At 36.8% G+C, this 27180-nt stretch overlaps 1 protein-coding gene across 3 annotated transcripts in view; it reads right to left on the reverse strand.

The window, feature by feature from the left end:
- CDH8 (cadherin 8) overlaps nucleotides 1–27180 on the reverse strand; it is a 323156-nt gene that overhangs the window by 158955 nt on the left and 137021 nt on the right. For all 3 annotated transcript variants that reach the window (XM_081032901.1, XM_081032903.1, XM_081032902.1), the window contains one exon: nucleotides 16620–16739. In XM_081032901.1, the coding sequence (XP_080889027.1) occupies nucleotides 16620–16739 (120 nt within the window). The remainder of the gene's footprint in view (nucleotides 1–16619; nucleotides 16740–27180) is intronic.

Below are 27180 nucleotides of genomic sequence, written 5' to 3' on the forward strand. Positions count from 1 at the left end.
CAGTTCTCCTTCCATCACCATAGATTTGACCCTTTTAACGTTCTTCTACCAACTGCCCTTCCCCCTTACCCTCTGATACCATGATACTTTTATCTGTGTCGATGAGTTTTTATTTGTTTGTCTCTGATTTCCATTGTATAACCCACATACGAGTGAAATCATACGGTTCTCCACTTTTTCTGTCTGACACATTATCTGATGCATAGTAGTCTCTCAATACATTGGAACATTTTTCAGTGGTTCAATGCATGAATGAATATCTTTTCCCCCATGCGAACTTGTGAGGAATCCGATATAAAAGTAAACACACACAAGTAAAGGACAATCTGCAGGCCTCTTCTGAAGATGCACGCAGGCTTAATTACAGCTGCCTCTTCCCACTTCTCCCTCTGCAGTGGAACATTCTGGCCACAGAATGTTCAAGAGCCACAGCAGTGCTGCTCTACTTAACAGGGAGCTGTGTGGAGTAATTAATGTATGCCTGTGAAACATTCTGAATACCTCAGGATCAAATTACTGTTGTGCTTATTCTCACTCTTACATAAATATTTGCATGTGTGAAATTTCAGCACCTTGACATTTATTGAAATGGTTGCATGGAAAAACGAGACAAACTGACTCAGCGACAGGAGCTGGCAGTCAGCACAGAGAAAGACAGTCCTTTGTCAATGCGACAACCACAAGTGGTGTACCAAATACGCAGAAACCAGGACCTCATGCGTGTGGGATGGGAGCAGGCTCTGAAAAGGCCACTTCCCACTCACTGTCTCAGGGATCTGAACATACAGCTGGGCCTTCTGGCCTGCATTCTAGGGCTACTCCACCAAGATAATAAGAGCAGGGTTTTTTTCCTTGTGTGTATTTAATGTGAACAAACCTCAGTTTTCCATCAAAATTCATTTTGGAGCCAATGATCTATGTTATCAACAATTTTTCAGTTGGTGTGACCCAGTATGGAGAAATGCAAGATTCAAGGAGATGGTATTTGAATGAAAGTATTTGAAAGTATTTGAAGTATTTGAATGGTACTTTCAATGAAAATTCTAACTTTATTAAGTAAGGGAATTTAAATAGGTGAGTGGAAATTACGTGCCCGGCACACTAAATACGTTATCACAATCTGAACCTTGTAAGAGCTTATTAGTAGCTGGGATTACTCATGCTTAGATATAAAGAACAGGGTCCCAGGGGTATAAAATATCTTAATGATAGGTATACACTAGAGAATGCTGTGTGAAACAAGTTGAACCTAACTCTTACTCCAAAGTTTACATTCAGGAATTGACATACCATTTTGTCACCTCTGAAATCCTAAACCATGTTGTCACCACCTTGAATCTATCTTTCTCTCAGAAACATGGTAACCACTCAGAGGCTTAGCTTTGTTATAAATGTTTATATGCAACACAGAGCTTCTGTTTGTCTTTTTTGCTTTCTTTCAGGGTATTTTTCAGTTACTTTAAATGAAAGTCTTCAGTAACTACTTTCCAGAGTGTAGAAGGCACATTAGAGTTCATATGAAATACAAATAAGACAAATGCTGTTTTTAAACCTGTTTACTGCATATCTATTTTCAAATGTGATAGAAAGTGGTGCCATTTTAGAATAGGTTCCATTATGACAATTCTAATATTTTATTACTGCAATTTGGTATACCTGGTGGATGGAAAATGGAACATGGTGGGAGGGGGTATTTCCTTCTAACGATTGTAGAATAACTACAGGTATGTTTACATAGAGTCAGAAAAAAAACTCAACAAGTATCACACTTATAAACATTTTCTCAGTATCTCATGAATGATCCTTATTGAAACAGTTACTTTGTCATGGAAAGATTTTAAAGATACAGTAGTCTCTCCTTTTCCACGGTGCCACTTTTTGAATTTTCAGTTACTTGTAGACAACCATGGTCCAAAAATATTAAATGGAAAATTCCAGAAATAAACAATTCCTAAATTTTAAATTGCACGCCATTCAGAGTAGCATGATGAAATCTCACGTCATCCCAATTCCTCCTACTCTAGGCATAAATCACCCTTATGTCCAACCCATCCACACTGCAGACGCTCCCCGCCTGTTAGTCACGTAGGACCATTTTGCTTATTAGTTCAGTTGCTGGGGTACCACAGTGCATGTGTTCAAGTAACATTGGATTTGCTTAATAAGGGCCTCAAAGCCATTGACGTAACTTTTATTAAAGTATATTGTTATAACTATCCTGTTTTATAATTGTTGTTAACCTCTTACTGTGCCTAACTTATAAGTCAAACTTTATCATAGTTATGTACAAGTAGGTATAGGGATAAACAAGTATGTATAGGATTCCGTATTATGTGGTATCAGGCATCCGCTGGGTGTGGGGGCTTGAGGTCTTGGAATGGATTTTGCACAGATAAGGGAGGACTACCGTATTGCTTTGCGAAGTTAATAGAACCTGGTTGATTCAAATGCTACTTTGATATCGAGTCATCTACACTCAAGTAACTGGACTGAAGTCATAGAGAGAGCAAAGTTAATTCTATAAGAACTTGATGGGGCTACTTCTTAACTTGACCTGGTTTTGCAAAGGAAGAACAGAGGACCAGTGAGGTTTGATCCCAGCTCTTTCGAATTACTAAATGTTTTAGCTTTATTGCCCAAGGCTTGGGTACATAGTGTTTTCTATTATTACTATTTGCATTTGGGGTTGCTAATTTATACTCTGATGAAAATGAGAGCAAGGGAATCAAATTTGCATTTTGTTTCATCGCATAAGTATATTCATTAGTATTTTCATTTATAGCTCATGAATGTATTTGTTATTAAATAGCACAACTAGGCAAATCTCAATTTCTGTCTTTAAGAGAACCACAGAGTGCAAAGGTAGCTTTTAAAATAGATAATACCACAGCAACATTACTAAAGTTAATGGGATGGAAAGGGAAGTTCCAATAGCAGTCTGTCACACACAATAAAATTTTACCACACATGGAAACTACTTTTAAAGAAACTCTCCAGACATTTATATATTAAAAAAAAAATCTATCTAATTATGGCTATGCTTACATTTACCAACCAGTTTAATCCTGTTAACCTCATGAACACTAAAATCACTACATGTACTGAATTCCACATTTCTACTCCTCGTGGTCACATAAAACCGCCTCGCTTGTAATAAAATAATCACATTTAAGATTTTGAATGGGAAATTACACATAATCACAAATTGTAAAGTGACTCTAGTATAATTCTGAAACCATTACAAAAGGTGGTATTCACATAGCCACGTGCTCTTCAGTCCCTGCCAATGAGAACTGCAAACTTGGGTCTTTTTCACTTGTTCTGAGCACAGTACCCAGCATATACAAGTTTGAAAATTTCACTTATTCTATAAATATTGACTACACATGTATGGGTAGAAATATCTGTTTGTTTCCATGTTATAACCACACACTGTTCTAATTGTAAGGGAATCCAGAACAGTTCCTAGACCCAAAATTTCTTAAAAATCAGGGTTTTACCCCTAGCGGAAAGTCCCCCAGGTTTTTGAAAAATGAAGGACTGATTCTCTTGGGACAAATTCTTCTTTGCAATTACCTCCATTTTAGATTCTCTTTTCCCATATTCCAGAATCACCCATATTTACATTCATCCAAAGCAATTATTATTAGTATTCAAGGATGTTCTGTTATTTTGCCACTTTCATGAAATTAAATCCAATTCTTCAAACAACAACAACAATAATAAATAAACAAACAAATAAATAAAATAAATCATCTAATTCCCTTAGATGTTTTCTTCATGGCACTTTGAACAATAACCAGAAAATACAGAACTGATGCATTATAACACAATTATTTATGTTTACATCTCTCTACTTGCTCTGTAAGTTCCATGAAGCCAGAGCCATATTCATCCCATACATCATTCTATCCCTGAGAGTGGCGGTGATCAATAAACATCCATCTACTGACCTGAAAGTAAATATTAATCTAAAAGAGGACATTACCATGTCGAGAGTTTCTCTCTTCTATTTTTTATTCCCCTGTACTCACTGACTTCTCTGTGTTTTTGTTTTTTTGCCCCCACCCTCTCTATTAGGAGACAGGAAGCCTAATGCAGCAGAAGTTGAAATCAGACAGATGTGCTCAAGAAACCAGCTCTGGCTTTTACTACTTGAGTAGCTTCCAGAAGTTAATTGGCGCAGAGCTTTTATTTCCTTCATGTAAAGGGATGCTCATAGCACCCACTTACATGGTCACTAAGAAACGATAAGAAATGGCACTAGGTAGATGATCAATAAATGGTACCCTCCTTCCCTCTGATTTTCTGAACAGAATATAATGCCCAGAGTTATGTGCCAATACCATGAGTGAGAATCACTGCTTCCACAAGGAGAAACAGGACTGATGTAATGACGATACGCTGTAGGCTATTTTTATGTAACACCTGTGGGCACATCCTTGTGTTCCTAGTCTGTTATCAGCAATGCGATAGCTATCGTTCCCAAATAATTAGATGATCAAATGCTGATATATACTGAATATGAGAAGATAATTCAAAAATATATTCTAAGCTTCTTGAAAGCATCCATTTTTCCTAATCCATAACCCTCTGGGATCTGAAATTGACAGCATATAAATCTTTCTTAGGAAGGCCATTTTCTAACCATGTTCATCTTTGATTTAATTATCTCTGTATATAGATTCATTTATAACATGGTTTTTGACTATCCACAAGCAGCACAATGCTAGACATAAGATCCCTCTCTCTTCTCTCTTCTCTCTTCTCTCTCTCTTCTTTTACTATATAATATAAAGTATCTACTATGTAGCATAAAGTACTTTACTATATACTTAGTATGTGTAAGTTTTGTAAACTTAAGTATATGTAAACTTATGTATATGTAAACTTACTATATATAAGTTTTCAACTTATAGTTGAAACTTTTTTTAAACAGTCTTTCTTAAAAAGAGACGTTATGATCTTTGATGCTGTAGCCCAGAGGAAATTATTTCACATGTACGCTTCTGGAATTTGACTTACAAGGAAACAGATGGAGTATTTGTATATTCCTCCTACAAGCCTCTCAGTGCATTGATATTCGTGCACCAAAATCTTTGCCTTAAAGGAAGAGTGTTGTCCAGTTTAACTAAACTCCTTCTCTGAGCTTCCAGCAATTATATATACAATCACAGGCAACCTTTTATAATATTTAACTCTGTGTTTTCCAAACTAGAACATTCAAACGTTAGATATTCCTTCTTTCTGGGAACTATACCTAAAGTCACACTTGCCACAAAATCTGAAAACAATTACTGAGCACCAGCGGTATGTTCTATATAGCTTTAGGTAATCTTAAATGCTGGGAATGCAGAGTTAGGTGCTCAGGATGGGGGAGGTGGTGGAACAACGCAAATAAAACCTGCTAGTCTTAAATAAAAACACCAAAGGGCGTGTGTGTTTGTGTGTATGTGTGTTACATTTTTTAGAATATAAGAGGCTGTCACATATTTACTCCTCTTGTATATTATTGGTTAATCTTTGATACTCTTGGATAAACCATCCTTCTCTACAAAATCAATGGAAACACATATTTGTCCTTCACCAAGTCATTTTTAACTCGTCCAAATGAAATCCAAAGCTATGTTTCAAAGGAGAGAAAGAGTATCAGCATAGAAACAGAAATTATACGTTAATTCTGCAGGAATGCAATACTTTGTAATCAGGGGGAAATTCCCGATCCTAGCTGGTCTGTTCAGATTGGTTGAGTATCATTGGGGAATAAGTATTGGCTTTTGCTTCTATCTAAACCCATCCCAAAGCACCCCACTGTGACACAAGGTGTTAGATGTTGAGAGGTCTCTGTGTTTCTTGATCTTTCTGTTCACCATGCACGTTCAAAGACCTTGGTTTCTCTAAAAATACCTGTACATCTCTTTGAACTCTAGCTATGGTCAGAACTGCCAGCTCCCTCTGGTCCTAAACATTGTTTGTCCAAAGGTGTAAGTAAAGTGACAGTCACATTACATTTAGCTTACTCAAGTATATTTAATTGTTCTATGGGTGGGAAGATTATTTTTAGTAATCATAAAACAATTAATGTGACCACAAAACTTACTCAACCTACTTTACCTCCCACGGGAGATTCCAAGCAGGGAAATAAATAATTGTTAAGTCCATGTGTGCAAACAGCCAGCTGTCATGCTCCCTGGGATATGTGGATTTAATCATCAGAGAAACTGGAGAGCATTTGTTGGGAATACTATGTATAAATACTGAGCAGATTAGAATATTGATCTTTTAGATATTGAAAATTAAGTTTTGTCATCCTCATCATTATTTAGCTTAGACTAAACACCACAGTGAGGTTTGGAGGTGGGTGGGGGTATTTTAGATTTGACGTGGGTGTCTCTCTCCCTGTATTCTTTCCTCAAAAATTATAGAAATCTATGCCCTTTACTGTGTAAAGAAAATAGAAATTAGATGAAGAGTGCATTGGGAGGTATCCCCACAGGTAAGAAAAGCACTCTCTGGCTCCCGCCCAAATCCTTCTGTCTATTGACTTCCTGCCTGACGTCTCCAAGGAGAACTGCTGTTCTTCCTCCAGGAGGCTTAGAAGAGACTCCACATGTTGCAGAAAAAGCCACCATTCTCTTCCCGTATGACTGGAGACCAGCTTCATGAGAGGGACTGATCTGGGGTATTCTGTGACTTTTAAAAGTGAGTCATCCATGTAATGGGTACAGAGATACCGTCACTTTGGGCCAGCACTTAGAGAGGTTCTTGAGCTCCAGGATGTAAGTGTCTCAGGCAATGGATGCAGCCAGTTTCCCACCTCTTCATGGCACTGCTACCTTTCAACTCCAAATCCAGGTGTTCTAACAGAAACTAGCGTCTTGGAATTAATATTACTGGAGTACTTATCTATCTACTCTTAATATAAAAGCTTCGGGTTTTTTGAAGTAGAAATGCCCCATCAAAAAATATCATAACTTTGATTCAATAAAAATAAAAATATAAAAATTAGTAATATTAAATATACTCTTCATTGATGAAGATCAAAAGCAAAGTATGGAGTAGATCCTTTTTTTCAAAATCAGGAATGATTGAAAACAGTTTTATTATCAGTATTCTTTTTTAATTGAAAACTTAGCCCCAAGAAGTGAAGGTACACATCCAAAGTCATGAAGAAAATTAGTAGAAGAATTTGGATTTCTAAATTGTAGCCTACATTTATTGTATATATAGATACCTTACAGTAAAAAAAAAAAAAAAAAAAAAGGAAAAAAAATTCTGCTACCATTCAGGAAGTGCTATTTAATTTCTCAATATCACCCCAATATTAATTCTTTGTCCCCGGACCACATATTTCTTTGAGTTCTTCTTGCTGAAGTACTTTACTTAACAGTTTCCCCTACTCGGCACCACCCCTTATCAAAAGTGCCACCAGTTTTCCAGGGCACAGACTTGAGTGTCACCACCTTTAAAAAGGCTTCCTTGATTTCCTCTTTTCATACAAGTTGGCTTAACTGGAACTCTTCTCCCTCACTATATCATGAATTCTGACATGTGTTATATGTTGCCACACAGTTTTGGTTATCCATATTGATCTCTTTTGAGGATTTATCATATGCAACATTGTACCTTCAACACCTAGAACGTGAGTTATCAGAGTGTAGATGTTGACTAAATATAGATTAAGCTGAATTACAAAGACAGTCTCACTTACCAGATCCTAGCATTGTCTATCTACCTGAATTATTTGAATATTTCTTCTCAAAGGTCTGAACTAAGAAAAAATTTTGGCCATACCCTTGGTAGTAGAAATGATAATCTATGCCATCCTCATTAAAAAAAAAAAAAAATACCCTGTGTGTTTGCAATTTATCATTTTGACTCAGGAGGCATAAAAATGACTCAATTCCATGAAGGTATTCCATGAAGACTCCGTGTATTATCTTAATTTTTCTGAAAGAGAACCATTCATTACATGGATTTTCTTTTCCTCCAAGGAGTATTTTTTCTGTAGCTTATTTTTACAGGTTCCAGTGAGACAAATGTTATTTGTATCCAATGAAGAAAGATGGTCTGAGTTTCAAAAAAAAAGGTCAATGAATTAAGTTAGTTTATTTTTAAGCAAGTCATTTTTCATACTTTTACTTGCCTAGAGCAAAGTTTAGACTGTCCTGCAACTTCACTGTGGTTTCTCTAGATAATTAAGCATTTATTATTCACTTGCCTTGCATTTCATTTACACATTCCATCTTCAATCACTTAGGATGGACTGCAACAGTTTTCTCACTAGTGTCCTCAAATTAGTGCTTTTTAAATAAATGCCATATTTCTCCCTGTCTGTGCCCAAAATGTTATTAGCAAACATACGGTACTGGGGTTGGTAGGGAAGGTGGGGGGAGACAAAGAAAGAAAGAAAACATTTATAGAATACCAACAAACTATTTTTAGTCTTTTGAAGCTATTCACAAAAATGACAATTTATTTTACAATTACTACTACATTATATCGTTCCTGACACCAAAATGCCTCCTATGTCCATGTATAGCAGACATGTGGGCCTGCTTCCAAATTCTAAGTCCCTTTATAAACCAATGACAGCCCCAGGCATGAGTTATACTGCTTGGAAGTCAAGTTGGGGGGTGTTGAAAAAGAAGAATGTTGAAAAATCAGAGCTGGAAATCAAATAGACTCACTTTGGATCTTTCTTCAAACATCTTGGGCAAGCAATGTATCAATTCTGACCGTCTGTTCTCTCTCTCATCAGTAAAACTTAGAAGACACTAGTATTTATCTCAAAAAATTGTGAGGAATAAATTAAATTATATTTCATAATGCATGCAATCCCGTTCTCACAATGCCAAGAACATAATGTGTCCAGTCAATGAGGTTGTGGTTTTTTATATTCTTGTTGTTTTGATTCTTCCCATTGTTGTTATAATTTGACAGGGAATTTGATTTAAAGATAAGGACGGCAGTTTCCCTTACCTTCTCGGAAAGACAGTTCTGTCATTTGCAAAATGGAGACAGAAATTCTTCCCTCCACAGTTTAGTTTAGTGTTCTGTCAAACCAAGAGGACTGTAGAAACACAGTGACATTTTCCTTTTGTTTGTTGTAGTTAGTATTATTACTATCACAGTGACCTCTGGAAGAAGATGTGTTAATAGCGATCCCTTACTTGTGTAGTGACCTTGGAATTTCTCTATCTCAACATGTGATATAGAACTAAATCTGGGCAAGAGTGTGTCACCGTCTCATGGCTCATTTCTGCAAGTACAAGAATAGCATTGTGTTGGCTAGACATGTCAGACATAGTATGAGAGTTGGGAATGGCAAAAAGTTTAGTCCTAAGTGAATCTCAACCACAACAACAATAAAAATCACATCTGAGGTTAAAGTGGTATTCTTCCCACCAGAGGAACAATTAGGAAGAATATAAACTAGAAATATATATAGAATATAAACTGAGTTGCATTCCCTAGTGGGTTCATCACACATCTCTGTGAGTCATGGCAAGCTTTTCTCTTTCTCTATATAATTCATTCTTCAATTCCTCCCTCTCCTATCCTTCCTTTGCTTCTTTTTTCTTTTTTCCCCATCTTGCTTTCCAACCTAAAACACATATTGAAGGACTTCAAGGTGCCAAACACTCTGCCCGGAATAGGAATGCAAAATTAACAAATTAGACAAGCCCCATTCTTTCATGGACTATACATTCTACTATGAGAACTGACTTCAAAAATATAAAAAGTGACTATGTAAGGTAATTATTGATTGTAATCTTTGAGAAGAAAATGAACAGGACAAATGGCAAATCTCTCTACAGTCGTAAACTTATACCTGAAACAAGATAAGTGTTTTCTCTGACATAGAGAAACTGATGTGTTATGGCAACAGAAAATAATTCTATAAAGTTGGAATGTAACAAGTAGAACTTATATGTTCCAAAGTCTGGAGTTGTGTTCTTAGCATTCACGTGACGATAAAGCAAGACACATAAAATATTTCTTATCTCCTATGCTCTGGCATCCCTTGTTGCAAATATTTTGGCATCAAGGATTTGATGACAGTTGTCAATGAGCAATCTTCTTTATAAATATCATGAAGGTGCTCAAGTCCCAGATTGTCACAATATTGACCGTTATAACTACAGGTTTGGCACTTGCTGGTAAGGCCAGACTCTTGGTATGAAAAAGAGCTAGGGCCAGGCCCAGACGGGTACACTGGTGAATTCTACCAAACATTTCATGAAGAAATTACACCAAATTCTATACAATCCCTTTTAGAGGACAAAATCAGAGGATATATTTCCTAGCTCATTCTTTGAGATCAGCATTACCCTAGTTCTACAACCAGACAATGACATTCCAAAAAAGAAAACAGGCCAATTACTCTCTTGAACATGGATGCAAAAATCCTCAACAAAATATTAGCAAATTGAATCCAAAAAAGGATAAGAAGAGTTAGATATTATAACCAAATTTATTTATCCCAGGTATGCAAAGCTGGTCCAACATTCAAAAACCAATTAATGTAATCCATCATAGCAACAGATTAAAAGAGAAAAATCACATGACCGTTTCACTAGATCAAGAAAAAGCATTTGACAAAATCCAACACCCATTCAGTATTTAACGTTCCTAGTAAACGTTTCATTCCTAGTAAACTAGGAATGAAAGGGAACTTTCTCAACTTGATAAAGACTATTTACAAAAAACCTACAGTCAACATCATACTTAAAGGTGACAAACATGAAGTTTTCCCACTAAGATCAGGTACAAAACAAGATCTTACATCCTAAACCCAGGCTTTACATCCTTCATAAATATTAACTCAAAATCGATCATGGACCTAATTGTAAAACCCAAAACTCTTATCACATCTAGGAAAATCTAGATAACCTTGGGTTTGGTGATGACTTTTTAGATATAACACAATCCATAACATATATAATTAAAAAGCTGGAATTGATTAAAATGAAAAAAATCCTGCTCTGTAAAAGATACTATATTTCACTGAATGAAAAGACAAGCCACACATTAAGAGTAAATATTTTCAAAAGACATTGTCTGATAAAGAACGGTTATCCAAAATATACAAAGAACTCTTAAAACTAAATGATGAGAAATAAAACATCCCAGTTAAAAAAAAAAATATATATATATATATGTCAAAGACCTTAACAGACATCTCACAAAGGAGATATACAGGTGGCAAATAAGCGTATGAAAAGATGCTCCCCATAGTATAAGGGAAATGGAAATTAAAACAGCAATGAGCTACCACCACACACACATTAGAATGGCCAAAATCTGAAACACTGACAATACCAAATGCAGGTGAGGATATGGAACAAAGGAAACTCCCATTCATTACTGTAGGAATGCAAAATGGTACACTGTGGTGTTTTCTAACAGAATTAAATGTACTCATAATATGATTCAGCAATTGCACTGATTGGTGTTTACCCAAAGGATTTGGAAACTTATGTCCACATCAAAACCTGCATATGGATGTTCGAGCAGCTTGAGTCATGATTACCAAAACTTGGAAGCCATTAAGATGTCCTACAGTAGGTAAATGGATAAGGAAACAGTGGTACATCCAGACAATGGAACGCTATTGAGCTCTTAAAAGAAACTGAGCTATTAAGCCATGGAAAGACATGGAAAAAACTTAAATGCATGTTACTAAGTGAATGAAAACAATCTGAGAAGGCTACATACTCTATGATTTCAATTACTTGACGTTCTGGAAAATCAAAACTATGGAGACAATAAAGAGATCCGTAGTAGCCAGGGATTGGTGGGGGGTTGGGGTGGGTGGATGAACAGACGGAGCACAGAGAATTTGGGGGGCAGTGGAAATACTATGTATGATATTGAAACAATGGCTATATGTCATTGGTCATGTGTCCAAAGCTATATAGTGTACATCAAGAATGAACCTTAAGGCAAACTATAAACTTGGAGTGATTATTATGTGTCAATGTAGGTTCTTCCTTGGTAAAAATGTACCATTCTGGTGAGTGATATTCATAATGGGGGAGATTATGCATGTTTGGGACAAAGAATATATGGGAAATCTCTGTACCATCTTCTCCATTTTACTGTAAATCAAATACTAAAAATACTGTCTTAAAAATGTCTTTGACTTAAAGAGGAATCATCTTTCATAATTATCACCCAAATACAAACTTCAATATCCTGGTTTTTAAAAAAGAAAAACAAACGAACTGGGGGATGATCCCACTTCAGTAATAACGTATATTGGTGTTCAGCCAATATTTGCAGACTGAGCTATGCTGTGTGTCATGGACAGACCAACCATGTAGAGGGTCAACTTGTCAGGCATTCTATCAGAAGCATATGAGTTCTATGGTAATGAGTCTAAGCTTTTCATTCATGAAATTTTCTTTATTTTGCTAGAATTTAAATTCCTTGGAGATGGAAGGAGAACTGACTCTGGGTGGTGAGCAGACAATGTGATGTATAGATGTATTATAGAAATGTACACTTGAAACCTACGTAATTTTACTAAGTATTGTCACTCCAATAAATTTCATTTAAAAAAAAAGAGAATTCCTAGGTCAAAATTAGTGGACATTCTCAAAGGTTTTTACATATAACCTCAATTTTTTTCAATAAGTATACCTAGTAACACTCCTACTATCAGATTTTGACTGAGTAATTCACCAAACACGTGCTAACCCTGCATATTATTGTTTTAAGCACATTCACTGATTTGAGAGGGTAAATGTTATTTTCTCTTTTGTTTTTTCTGCATGTTGTGGCAGCCATAGAGGCCCACTACTTGGATATCTCTTCAAGAAAGAACTTGCCTAAGAATACGTTAGCTGGCACCTTGCACTTGAAGCATCTTTTTAATTTTTTTTCAATTACCGTTGACATTCAATAATATTTTATATTAGTATCAAGTGCACAGCATTGTGGTTAGACATTTATATAATTTATGCAGTGATCCCCCCAATTAGTCTAGTACCCACCAGGCACTATACATAGTTGTTGTTACATTACTGACTATATTCCCTATTCTATACTCTACATCAATGTGAATATTTTGTAACTACCAATGTGTACTTCTTAAATCATCACTTGAAGCATCTTTTAGGGTTGGTTTTAGGATTCAAGCTGAGGCCCTACTTTTCCCAGTCACATCCAATCCAATGACTGAGCATGTTGGATTGTATGGAAGCCTGGTCAATTATGTGTAATGCGGGACTCCTCAAAAACAAACAAACAAACAAAAAAAACTTTGCTCCGAAAACCCCCATGGATTTGACCAAGATGCTGGTAGGTATGCATTGCTGCCTTATCCTGATTCCCGTCCTCTTAACTTGCATGAATATCAGACCTTCATTACAGTACAGTGGATTTCCTGCCTAATTCTGTTTCATGTCTGTTATGGTCTGAATGTTTGTGTCCCTCCCAAAATCCAGATGTTGAAATGTAATCCTCAGTGTGATGGTATTTGGAGGCGGGTCCTTTGGGAGGTAATTAGATCACGATGGTGGAGCCCTCATAAATATTATTAGTGACCATATGAAAAGAGGACAGAGAGCTTGCTCTCTCTCTTTCCACGAGGATACGAGGTCTCCCATCTGTAACCCAGAAGAGGACCCTCACCAGAACACGACTATGCTGGCACTCTGATGTCAGACTTTCAGCATCCAGAACTGTGAGAAATCCATTTCTGTTTCTCTGAGCCATCCAGTTTATGGTATTTTGTTATAGCAGCGAGAACTGACTAAGACAGTGCTTCATTTATCTTTCACAGTCATCAACCCCTATAAGCCACTTGTTCTCCTAACTCTGTCTCAGTGTCTGTTTCCCAGGGGACACAACTGATCCACATATTTTGGTAACCAGAAAGTGTACTTATTTTCCATATACTTACATAATAAAAAATCCAAATACTCAATGGTCTTTGTACATTTTTCTTATGTTTTTCTAATACACACTTTTAAAAAAGTGTTCTTAATCTGTTTCTGCAAAGCACTTATACCCTCCTCCACCACGCACACTCACACACACACAGAGTCATATCTCAAATTTTATTATTTTTTTGAAGAGAAAAGGCCTCACATACAGTCACAATGAGATTCTATAGGAACAACTAACACTACTTTCATTTGCACATACACAACTATAATTATTCAGGCAAAAAATGTTTACACATTACTCACATATATTTATATTTCAGCTAAAGAACTTAACTCTTTACTGATTATCACATTTAGCTTCTTCCTGCATTGTGTCTGCATTAGTTAAAAAACTCAGCTTCACTCAAGCAATATTTATTAAGCAACTGCTACCATGTTTCCCCCAAAATAAGACCTAGCTGGAAAATCAGCTCTAATGCATCTTATGGAATAAAAATTAATATAAGACCCGATCTTATATTACATTATATTATATTAGACCACGTCTTATATTATAGTAAAACAAGACTGGGTCTTTTATTAATTTTTGCTCCAAAACATGCATTAGAGCTGATTGTCCGCTAGGTCTTATTTTTGGGGAAACATGGTATGTACATTCTTCAAGCATCATTTCTCTCCATTACACTTTCCACAATAGTACCAGAATAAACTGGTGTATAAATTAACTGCTATATAAATCATATAATTTTGTATCTGTCAAATTGGACATGATAAAGTTAAAATGAATGCATGTTGAGACAGATCCTCATTACGCTGGGTTAGAATGTACATACTAAATGTTGCTGACAACATTTAATTAAGCAAATGGCCATGTATGCAAATGAGACTTAAAAGTGCCCAAATCCTCTGACTCAGTAGAGGGCTTGTACTATGTATATCTCACGGTAATTTACTATTCTTGAAACATAAATTATTTAAATGACATCACCATGCTTCCTTTTATTTACGTTGAAAATAAAAATCTGTCTTCCAAAACAGATTGTGAGTTACTTGCAAGATGTGATTAGCCTTTGTAACTTGTTCTCCTTATGTTTAATTCAGTGCCTGGTATAGAGTGATGGTTGAATGGATATTTACTGGATTAATATCTATATTATATTGGGAATGGTGAACAAAAGAGGAACAAATAGTTAAGAGAAATGATTCAACAGAGAAAATGATTCAACTCCACTTAAACAACGAATGCATTTTGGTTTATAGAAGCCCTGGCTTCTATAATGATTGCCTATGAAAAGTGAAGTTCAAATATATCTGACAGTGGCTCTGAAATTAAGGACCTGGGTGTGAGTCCCAATTTTGTGTCCCATTCCGTCACTGTGACTTTGGCCAAGTAATAGGACATCTCCAGACTTTTTCTTTTCCCTTAAAATCCAGAGCTGACTACCTCCTCTGCCACTTCCCCAGGGTCTTCAAGGAGCCCAAATGAGATGAAGTTTATGACAGACTTCCTTCTTTGCTGAGGAACAATATGTAATGATATCCCTAATTAATGCATTTTAGAAGAGTTCTTTTCTGTTTTCAAATCTAAATTCAATTTTAAGCCATGACCTATTTATGTATAAATGTACTTTTCCTCACTTTTAAATGCATGAGGATTTTAGTCTTTGAATTAAAGAAAAGCAAAGAGAAGCTTTAAATTTTTCATTTAATTAATAATTGACTTACTGGTAAGACATGGAAATTTATCTCAATAATGCTGAAAATTCATGAATCAAAAAGAAATGATATATGTATATGTAGCTGTACAAGACTGAATTTTTCTACTTGGAAATTTGCAGACAAAACCACCAGATATAGAAGAAAAATACACACAAAAAGTAATGTTATTTATGATCATTTTTAAATGTATTAGAAAAAAACAACATGGATTATAAAAAGTCTAACAAAATGTCTTTACTCTTTTAATATATTATTAAAATTAAGCAATAAAAAGATTATCTTCATTTGCAAAGACTGTAATTTTATGAAGTTATTGTTTCTAAAATCTGTATCACCAGACTAACAATATTGGGTAGGTTTAATATTGGTATTATTAATAATAACAACACTAATAGTAATATAATATATTGTATACAATAATATATTATAATATATAATAATATCTTTATAAAGAACTCTAGTGGGTAGATATCAGTATCTGTTTTACAAATAAGGAATCTAACAGCAGATACAATATCCATCCATTGAATCTTTACTGTGTCATATACTATATGGCTAATATTTATTGTTTCATCCGATGTTATTTATAGCACAATGAGTTAGGTTCCATACCCACTTTATAGATGTGCACATTGAAACTTAGAAAGAGATATAAATGTTACTTACCAAGCATCACACAGCCAATAAGTAACTGAATTTATTCTTCAATCTGATATTTAACTCTAACTATAAGCACTTTTTCCCCTGCAGTATGAAAAATGGTGCCAGGCCTTCTGTTAAACAGGTGATATTCTATGAAGGGTCTGCAATTTGTTTTAATCAGTATCAAAATGATTGTTGGGCTTGCCATGTAACTCACATTGCCCAGAAATAACTCATTGAAATATTATTGATACAGGCAGTAAAGTGCTTAACCATAACATTTCATAATCCAAATCCCAAGAAAAGTGTTTCCCTGAAGCAATAACATGGTAAATAGAATTCAAAATTTAGGCCACAAACCTGTTTCAGGCTCAATGGAGAAATAAGGCTGCCCTTCCAAGATACTATAAACCAACTTTGCACTGTTTCCATAAACTGGGTCATCAGCATCAGCGGCAGTTACATTAGTGACAGATGTACCTAAGGGAAAAAAAAAAGGAGAATGAGGGTGAGAAAGACAATAATTAACACATTATCTTTGCCAAGAGCTAAAATTTGCTCAGCATATCATACAGAAAACCATGTGTGGGAATAAGAAAGAAATCTCTTTTAAAACATGGAGATAAACTACTCCATTATAACTTCAACAATATCCAAGTCTTTTAAAAGAAAGCGTACTGGTAGATTGGAGTGTTATATAAAGATAGCTCTTTCAGAATCTGTATTATTTAAGATTCCTTTATAGTTCTCATTGTAAAGATACCTATCAGACTCGTGGCTTGGAGAATATTGAAAAGAAAACATACCAAAGAAATATGAAACAAAAGCTTAATAATACAATATAGCATGTGACATTTAAGTTTTGCAAAAGCACAACTGAATGTATCTTTAAAAAATGGCTGTTTGTAAAACCTGTACAGAAATATCAAAGGAATATTTTATCCACCTTATTTAATTCCACTGAATATAAAATTAGATTGGAACCACCAATTAATCAGCACATTTAGGTAATTAGGCCCGATGGATAATAGAAGAAAATCCTCTTTTTTTCAGATTAATTTTCTAATGTTTATTCCCTCATTCATTCAGCAGTTAAGCACATACAGCCTGCTTGATATGAAGTATACATATCTAATACAAAATCTACATGTAGGCAGCTTACAGTTTGGTGGTGGGAGGGCATAGGAGGGGACACACAGGTATATAGAGAAATTCAGCTGAATGTAATGTCACCAGGTGTGGATTCCTCACTTAGCCAGCACAGACAGGGTAGTCAGGGAGAGCTTTCTGAGGGACGTTACATTGGAGTTAAATTCTCAAAGACAGGTAGAGCTCAACCAGGAGAAGAAGGGAAAGGAAGGAATTCTAAGCAATGAGTCACACATAAGTGGAGGCAAAATCGTCTAAGAAACTATGGGTAATTCTGGGGACTGCTGAAACTGGGGAGAAATGAGAGAAGTTTAGTGTTCTAACAAGTATCATGTTCTACAAGGGCAGGGTCAGTGACTTCCTGATCCAGGAAGTGTCAGACATATAATAATTATTGAACATATATTTGCTCATTAAATGAGTAGATGAATGAATAAATTATTTGATGATTTAATGACGAATGGTAGGTAAGCATCACAGATGAGTTTCCCAGAAAGTAGACTGTGAGAGAGAGATTTCATGCTGAATTTTTATTGGAGAGTGCTCTTCAGTCACTATGCGTGAGGAAGTGAAAAGGATAACACTGGGCAGAAGAAGCACTTGGGCTGTGATGTCATGACTCTAGAGCTGAGATCGTCACTGAGGGAATGGGGTCAGGCCTTCAGACCCCAGCACTGACCAGTTATTGGATACGGAAACATCCCTGAGAAAGGAGTTGTGGCCTTAGCCTTTGTAGGGCAGCTCTTTTCAACTGTGGGATAAATCAGCTCTGAGCTGTCAATAAAATTCTCAGCAATGGGGGCAAGAATGTTTTAAACCTGAAGGAAGTCCGGGGTGGATCTCAGCAGCATACCTCAGTGTTTGCTGAAATAAGGTAGAGTTTTTGCAATAGCTTGCCAGTCAAAATCTTTTTGAAGCATTTTGAATTACAGTCACTATACAGGAAAATGTAACAATGATATTTGTTGAGCAGTTGATAGGCCTGTAAAATTGAAATATCCACTCAGGATGGTAATTCAGAGGTTCTACAAAATCTACAGTTAGAAAAAACAAAAACAAACAGAAAAATCACTGTCGGTTGGATAATACATTCCACCAGATACTGAAAACAATTAAAAAAAGGAGGGGGGGCAATTTCACAAGTAACTCACCAACTAGCTGGTGAAAATAAGCACTGAAAAATACAATATTTTTAGTTATTTGAATATTGTGGGGGATGGAGAAGAATTGAAGAAAAAAACCTTTCAGGTGAGAGTAGGGGAGTGAGATAAAAGTCCCAAAATTTTTTTTGGAAGAGAGATGACTGGAAAAGTCAGCCATGAAAGCTAAGGTTGGAGATGCAAGCTGAGAACAGGATAAGTGGCATTTGGATGACAAGATGGGGAGTGTTAGCTTCATCCTGTAGGAAAGAGAGAAGATATTTCATTTAGATCAGTCCTACGTTGTGGGCCTTTCCCTCTACTACTGCTCCCAGATTCCATTGGATGCAAAGACATAGATGATCAGGAGATCGAACTAGTTAGCAGGCTACAGCAGTCGTCCAGTTAAGAGGTGATCAAACATTAACACTGGGTAATGACAATGAAAATGGATATCAACGCCAAGTTTCTTGTTTGGGCCCTTGCACTAAGTTCATGTAGGATGTTCAACTGGGGATAAACAGAGTGAAAGATATACAAGGACTATTTTGGCAACATTTGTCAAAGTCTAAAACTAGTTCAAAAAAAGTAAAAGAATGAATTCCAGAGTTCCTGAAAGAATGGATAAGCGTTCAGAGACTAATGAGAAAACATGAAGTCTTCCTTGCAGAAGACCATGCCACGATTTTTTGTTTTGCTTTGTTTTGTTGTCTTGTAGGTTTACCTTGATCTTTTTTTTTTTTTTGAGGAGAAATGTTTTTCCCCATTATGAAGTAACACATTATCAGAAAAAATAAAGTCAAGGTCTGTACTCGGTATGATGTTAACGAGTGTGAGCGCCGAGTTCCAACCACTGCCCTGGAAAAAGAATTAAACATATGGTCACTGGAAAAGGAATTAAACACATAGTCACTGGAAAAAAAAAATAAACACATAGTCACAAATCCCTGACATCACCAAAACTACCTTTTAGTGGGTGACTCTTAAATAAAGAAATGTTTTCATAAAGGAAAAAAAAAATCAATCTAGTTTCCTAACAATGACAGAATTACTGTGTATATTTGTGGGGGTGGGGGCATTTGGGCAGAGTAGCCCAGGGTTAAGAGTTTTGACTATTGAATAATTTCAACCTATTCTGAAACACTTATCTCTCTGTTTCTTTGGGCAAATCATTTAACCTGTCTTAGCCTTGGATTTCAAATCTACAATATGTAATAGCATTTTATGAAAGTTAAACAAAATAATATATGTAGAGGCCTAGCATAGAAATGACCACATACTAAGCCTGTGAGTACTAACTCTGCCAACTTGTTATAATATAGCTTTGAAAAACATTTAGGTCCCTGCGGTCCCTTCCAGATCTATGGAAAGGAAAACAGGGATGGTGGTTGAGGACTTTTAAAATCTTCTCAGGCAATTCTGCTGTAGAGCTATAGTTCAGAATAACTATACTGGGCACCAGACTTCTTAAAAATTAACATCACTCTTCTCCATAGACACATTAATTTCTATCGTGATTACTTTGAAGAACTCTTACTCAGATGTGTTTATAAAGTGAAGTATTTTTTAGACCATTCATACTGCATAAAGAGCCATGAAGATTACTTCTTGTTAAATGGAAGTTGGGGAAATTTTCTCGGGAGTTTACTATCACAAGAATGATGATGAGCATTGTAACTATTTTCGGTGATTATGGTAACTTGATGTTATTTTATTATGAAAGACATAGTGTTGTCACATTACCAAACACTGAGGCAGGAGTAGGGAGAAGAATTTCCATCGTTTGTGTGCTCTGTGATTCAGTTTTTTCATATACAAACATGGTAATTTTTATTCTGCAAACTTCCAAGATTTGTGTGAGGATCAAATGGGATAACATAAATATAGAAAAGTGGCTGAAGAGATAAATTAGGAGTCAAACTATCTTGAACCAGAACATTTGGTTTACATTCTATTCCCAACTTGTACTACTTCTGTGTCATTGACCAAGTAATAAAACTTTTCTAAGCTTCAGTTCCTTCATCTGGAAAAAGGAATGTGATAGTAATTGTTACATCCTAGCCTTGTTGAGATAATTTAATGTAATAATTTTTGCAAGGAATACAAAGGGGTATTAACACAATATTTCTGAGAGTTGACTATCACTATTATTATAGTTATATTATCTGTATGTACCTGTGAGACTGAATAATAAACTAATTTTAAGTGGTCATGATGTTGTAATTTATAACTAAGTGTCGCTTTGCATAATCGTTTAATAGTAATATATTTTGTTACTTTGGGGGGGTTTCAAAAAGACATTCCCAAATGTGAAAATATGTTCATGTTCTTTTACAAAAGAAAATATGCATACACACACACACACACACACAAATCTCACATTTTCCCATCCAATCCATCTCATGTCAGTTTCCGCTCTGGAATAAAATTGCTGTGGGTGCAAAAATAAAATGTGTGTTGATGCAGTAAGCACAAAGCCAGGCACTGGGCACATCGTCAGTGTAAGTTTCTCAATGTTATTTTGAATGGATGGCATTCAACTGAATGGTTCATCTCCCGGCCCGGGCAAACTCCACACACTTGCCAAGATGAACGACTGGGCTGGTGACTGCAACAGAGCCTAAGACAAGCTTTCACCCACATCCTCATCCCGAACATCTCTGCCCGATGCCTGGCTTTTCAGGAAATCCACATCTTTGGATTTGGACATCCACAGCTTTGGATATCTGGAAGTGAAAAGGCAGCACAGCTTTCCCAAGGACAATATTTCTCCTAATAGTGCTTCAAGGCTGTTGATACACCTCTGCTCTGGGATAGAAGTGTGGGAAGGTTTTGTGGATGCATTTGTCAAGTGATTACCCAAAGAGGGAGAAATGGATGCTTTGAGGTTAATCGTGCAGCAGAAAAGATTTCTAGTCAAGCTGTGGTATAGGCTTCTCCATGGAAATGCATGCCGAATGAAGACCACAGAGGCAAATTGAAAAGTGTAAAGCTTGCAGGATAATGTTTCTTCAAAGCGGCAAGTGCCGGTGTGTGATAAATAGAACCCTGAGTAATAGCCAGAAAATATAACAACAGGATTCTCTGTTTGTGTTTTCATTTGGAACTGTTTTTGTCCCTTTGTCAAGGATACAAGAGACTCATTTAGCTAGTGACTATAAATTTGACACTGTGCCATTTCTCCAAGAAAGCCCCTATTATAATCCAACTTGATGCTGATCCTAATTATAATAATATAGCTGTTGTATTTCCAGCTGTTGTCAACAAAAATGATCCCTGTCACCACAACTCATCCTGCTCGTATCAAGTCAAGTATGAACGCATCAATTCCAAGGTGAATTCTGCTTTTAATGGACCCATTTTTCTGCATTTAGTTTTTTGGTTAAGTGAGATTTGCCAGTGTGCGGTTTGGATTTTAATGAACACAGGGCTGACAGTATCATCTGCCTCTGGTAACACCTGGAAGTCTCCTCCCATTAGCAACAGCACACACACATCGTTCCCTCCCCCACCCATAATGACAGCAAACACTACGAGCAAAATTAACCATCATAATTTTACACTGTAAGGTTAGAGGTTTCAGTTTGCTGACAAACTAAGATAAAAGGTCTTCAAGAAAATAAGATGTTGGGGTTTAGGATAGCGCAGCTCTCTTAGCTGGGCTACACTTTTTTATGAGCAAGTCAGCACACCAATTCTGCACATTATTCAGAAAGAAAAAATGCTGGTGCTGACACCCTGAGCAGGAAAACAAAGGTTTGGTGCAGCGTGAAAATGTGCATGCTGGAAAAGCTAAAACTCTGATGATGAGAAGAACACAAACCTCATTTGCAAAGAGCCCTCTGCAATACATTTTCAGAGAATAAGCATTCCGGTAGCAGGTGGGGAAGAAAGCAGCAGAACATATGCAATAGCAGAAATTCCTGGCCTCTTACAATCATCTTCCAACTTTTTACTTGACCTTCTAGCCACCCTGATCCAAGTTTAGTATGTACAAAACACAGACAGAGTATCTAAAATTATCATCTGAGAATGTCTTACTTAAACATTCACACATTCTAAAGATCATAGGCAGAGCACGTCACAGCAGCGATGTTACTGCCTTCATTATTTTAATATTAAACTAAATAATAAAACTAAACCCTCAACCCATCTTCTCTCATCCTCCTTATTAATTTCCGCAAGTATTAGGAGGCGATATAAGAGGTATGGGGTACAGGTGTTGCCATGGCAACTCTTTTTGGTTGTTGTTAAATGCCACAGCAATAATTTCATAGGACCTGTATAACTTGTTGACGTTTAAATTATCGCTCACTAGAAGCTGAAGCATCTGGCCCCACATTTTTTTTAATGTGTCATGACAAATCCATTATTTTTTAGTTTTATGGAACAATGCTCTGAGATACCTCTGTAGCTGACTGGCATGTACTTCCAGGTTTTTTCGGTTTGTTGTGCCCCCCCCCACACACCCCCCAGTTACAACAGAGTACAGACCTAATGTGCTTAAGGAAACAGGTGAGAAACAAATGCGGGCAGCCAACGCATTTTTCTTCACTTCTCTCTAAATGATACCAGAGTCTGCCAAAGGGCCTCAAGCAGATTCCCCCAGTGGGAAAGATGGCCTAAATCCTACCAGTATTTTTTTCAGTGTTGCTATGTAATTATAGAATTATCCAAATGCTACATATTCAAACCTCCAAGGGATGCCTTAGGGGTCTTTGGAAGATGAGGAGAATTAAACATGGACCAGTAAAAATTACAGCTTGTTTTTTTTTAACCCTGTGCATGGAGAATTCTACCCCGACCAAGCTCTGGGAGAAATAAACAATGAACTGTGTCATTCACCTGTGAGCAGGAAGACAAGGATTCCACTTCCTTCTAGGAAGTTCTGTTCCGAATGACTGCTGGTTAACTAGGTAAGTTATGCCAGGGTGATAGTAAGAGAGCAAACCCTCCCATTTTGTTGGTAATCAATCTTGTGGTTTATAAAAACCAACTGAATGGGAGGCAGACATGGCATGTGCCTGCCATTTAACTTCAGAAACCTCTTTTCTACGACACCTAGCACACAATGAAATCCTACACCATCACGCCCTCTTCCTTGTTCTTTTGCAAAGGCCTAACCGTTGTTCACTGGGTGTTCTCCTCACGTGCCAATTCTCAGCCAATAATGAAATGTGGCTGCCAAACTCTACACGCTCCAAATTGAATTTATAACTGGAACAGGGACAGACTCTTAATGGCAGTCCAGTGAATGGACTGCACCAAAATGGATCCTGTCATTTCTCTGGCTCTATGATTTGGGACATAAGCGATGGAAATACAATTCAGTTTCCATATTTTGTTCTGGAGCATTTAGAGGTATAAACAGTTTTGTAACTTTAATGAAACATCCATACACACTTAACATTTTGTTTTCAAAATGAGCCTGAAACTTTCTGGGACAATTAAACACTTCAGAAAATGCATTGGAGCACACAGATGTCTTCTACCCACCCGTACATCATTCCAGCGCACATCTGTAATAGGCATCGGGTGAGAGAAATGAGAAACATTGCACGGAAATGTGTCACTGTAAAATCCCAGCCATGTTTACTATGCACAGGAGGAAAGGGCCTTCTGCAGCCCTGACAAACAACACCAGGATGGGGGCCTACCCACTGCTTTTGCAAACAGATAATGAGGACGATCGCAGACCTGGTTGTGAAAACTAATAAGTTGTCTATCTGTTTTGCAGTTCCATGTATATAAATAAAACCTTTCAGAATCTGAATGACTTTTATGACACAAAAAGTAAAAAAGCAGGGCTGCTGGATGGCTCAGTTGCTTAGAGCGCAAGCTCTGAACAACAGGGTTGCCGGTTCGATTCCCACATGGGCTGATAAGCTACGCCCTCCACAACTAGATTGAAGACAGCGAGCTGCTGCTGAGCTGCCGGAGGGGAGGCTGGATGGCTCAGCTGGCTAGAGCGCAAGCTCTCAACGATAAGGTTGCCGGTTCAATTCTCACATGGGATGGTGGGCTGCGCCCCCTGCAACTAGATTGAAAAAAGCAACTGGACTTGGAGCTGAGCTGTGCCCTCCACAACTAGATTGAAGGACAATGACTTAGAGCGGATGGGCCCTGGAGAAACACACTGTTCCCCAATATCCCCCAATAAAAATTTTAAAAAAGAAAAAGAGTATATTTTCTTTTCTGAGCAAAAGTATATTTTCTATTCCTAGCAATCCAGCTTTTGCTATTCCTTTACTTATGGAATGAAATCCTGTAAATGCTTAAGAAGTAAACTAGCATCATTTGTGCTTTAGATGGGCAGCTGTTTCCATCTTGAACTTACAAAATCGTGCTACCAGTGGCACAGCAGGTGCATTCTACATGTACCAGGATCACCACTGTTGCAAGCTTCGTTCATTTTGTTTTATTATATGGACTCATTCATTCACTCACACATACGGAAGCTCCTTAATCTTTATGGGGGAAAGAAAAAAAAGCAGTAATAGAGGACGATGGACTGCATTTTTGTCCACCCCCTGCCCCGATTCATATGTTGAAATCCTAGCCACCAATAGGATAGCATTAGGAGATGGGACCTTGGAGAGGTAATTAGGTCATGATGGTGAAACCCTCATAATGAGATCAGAGCCTTGATAAGAAGAGAAAAAAGAGAGCTTGAGCTTGCTTCTTCTCTCTCTGCTCTCCACTAGGTGTGGACATATTGAGAAGATGGCCACCTGTAAACCAGTAAGGAGGTTCTCTCCAGACACCACCAGATCTTGGGCTTTCAGTCTCCAGAATTACGAGAAATAAATATCTGTTACTTAAGCCACACAGTCTACGATAATTTTTTATAACAGCCAAACTGACTAAGCCATCGAGTATCTAGTCATGGTTGTAACTTAAGAAGCTGGCGTTCAAGTCCAATTTCATGTCACCCATAGCCAACACTTCTTCTCTATTAAAAAAACACTCTTCTCTATCAAAAAAAAAAAAAAAAAAAAAAGTGCGGGGGGAGTGCATATAGTATTTGTATTCTGGTATTATAATATTTTAAATTAAATTTTGCTTTTTACCATAAAATCAGTGACTTCCAATCTGGAAAGAGTTAGAGAGCTATCATCTGTTCCTAATCTGAAATTCTAGTTTGGACAATGACAGTGATACCATTAATTATCTCCAACTATGTGCTACATCTATGTGCAGGGTTCTTTTTCTTCCCTTACTCACTTTTCCCCTCCAAATATACCTATTAAGCTGATACTGTCCTCATTTTTAGATGGAAAAACAGACTCAGTGAAGCTAAGTAAATGTATTAAGACATATAGTCCATATTCTTCTGAGTCAATTTCATCTTTTACTCAAACCCAGAGTTCAACTTTGAAGTTCTGACACCTTACCATAAATTGTCAAGGTTACCCATATATCTGAAACCTAACCACAGAAGTAAGAAATTTATGTATATCTAATCTTTCCAAATAACCACCACGTTGGAACTATTATTTTAGTATTAGGAAATCAACCTTGGCAAAGAGACGTCATCATAAAGAAACTTAATCATTGGGTTTGAAATCAACTTGAGCCACGTCAATGCCTTTGTTTCTCTGAGGCTATTGGCTCCTTCCTGGCTAGAGGAATTCCTGGATGCCAGTAAAGAGCTAGCATTCTAAGAGACGCGTGAAAGGAAAGGGACTTCTCCAGTGGTACATGAAGTTAAATGTGCCCATGTTAAAAAAGCAGAGCATGGCATCAAAACAAAAATACTCGACAAGTGAGACCTTGTAACTGTTTGCCAAGGGAGACTAGGGAGAACAGGTATTAGAAACTCTACCTGCCTAATTAAAACAAAAACAAAAGAATACATGAAAGATTAGGTATTGAGTTTACAAAAAGTGATTAAGGATCTGCCAGCCTCTTAAGCTTTTTGTTTGTTTGTTTGTTTGTTGTTTGTTTGAAATTGAGAGAATGAAAAGAGGAAAGAAGAAGGAGAGAAGGTAAGATAGAGAGAAATAGACTGATTGATTATGATTTAGCCCTGAAGATGTACGGATAAATCTGGTGTGGACCATACCTTTAAGCAGTTCAACCAAATATTAGCAGAAAAAAATACACTGATATTTCATCTCTTCATTTTATCCTTTCATTCTCTGTTTGTAACCTTCTTTCTGTGTACTCTCCCTTCCTTAGTTTCTTCTACTCATTCCACAGATGCTTTCCGATTGCTATATACCACCAAACTGTGTTTGGCCCTGGGATATCAAAAGTAAATATGGGTCCTGCCTGGCCTTTGGGGAGTTCACAGCCTAACAGGGACAGGCCTGGAAACAAATATCACTGTACAGGATGTAACGTAGATATGTCCAAGAAATGGAATGTGTACAGAGTATATTGGGTCTCAATCCTGCTTCTGGGGAAAAGTGAAAGTCAGGTTCAAGATGTATAAATAACACCATCCCTGATGACATGACATCACAAGTAGCTCCTGTTCAAAGGTCTTCAATGATTTCAGAATCATTGAACGGTATACATGCATGTGAACATTGTTGCATTCCATCCTCTAATTGTGATCACACTAAAGTAAGACCTCTTCCAAAATTGGGTTTCATTTAGAAAACAACTCAAAACACATCAATTTATAT

Source organism: Rhinolophus hipposideros (genome assembly GCF_964194185.1).
Source record: "Rhinolophus hipposideros genome assembly, chromosome: 21".
NCBI classification, from domain to species: Eukaryota; Metazoa; Chordata; class Mammalia; order Chiroptera; family Rhinolophidae; genus Rhinolophus; species Rhinolophus hipposideros.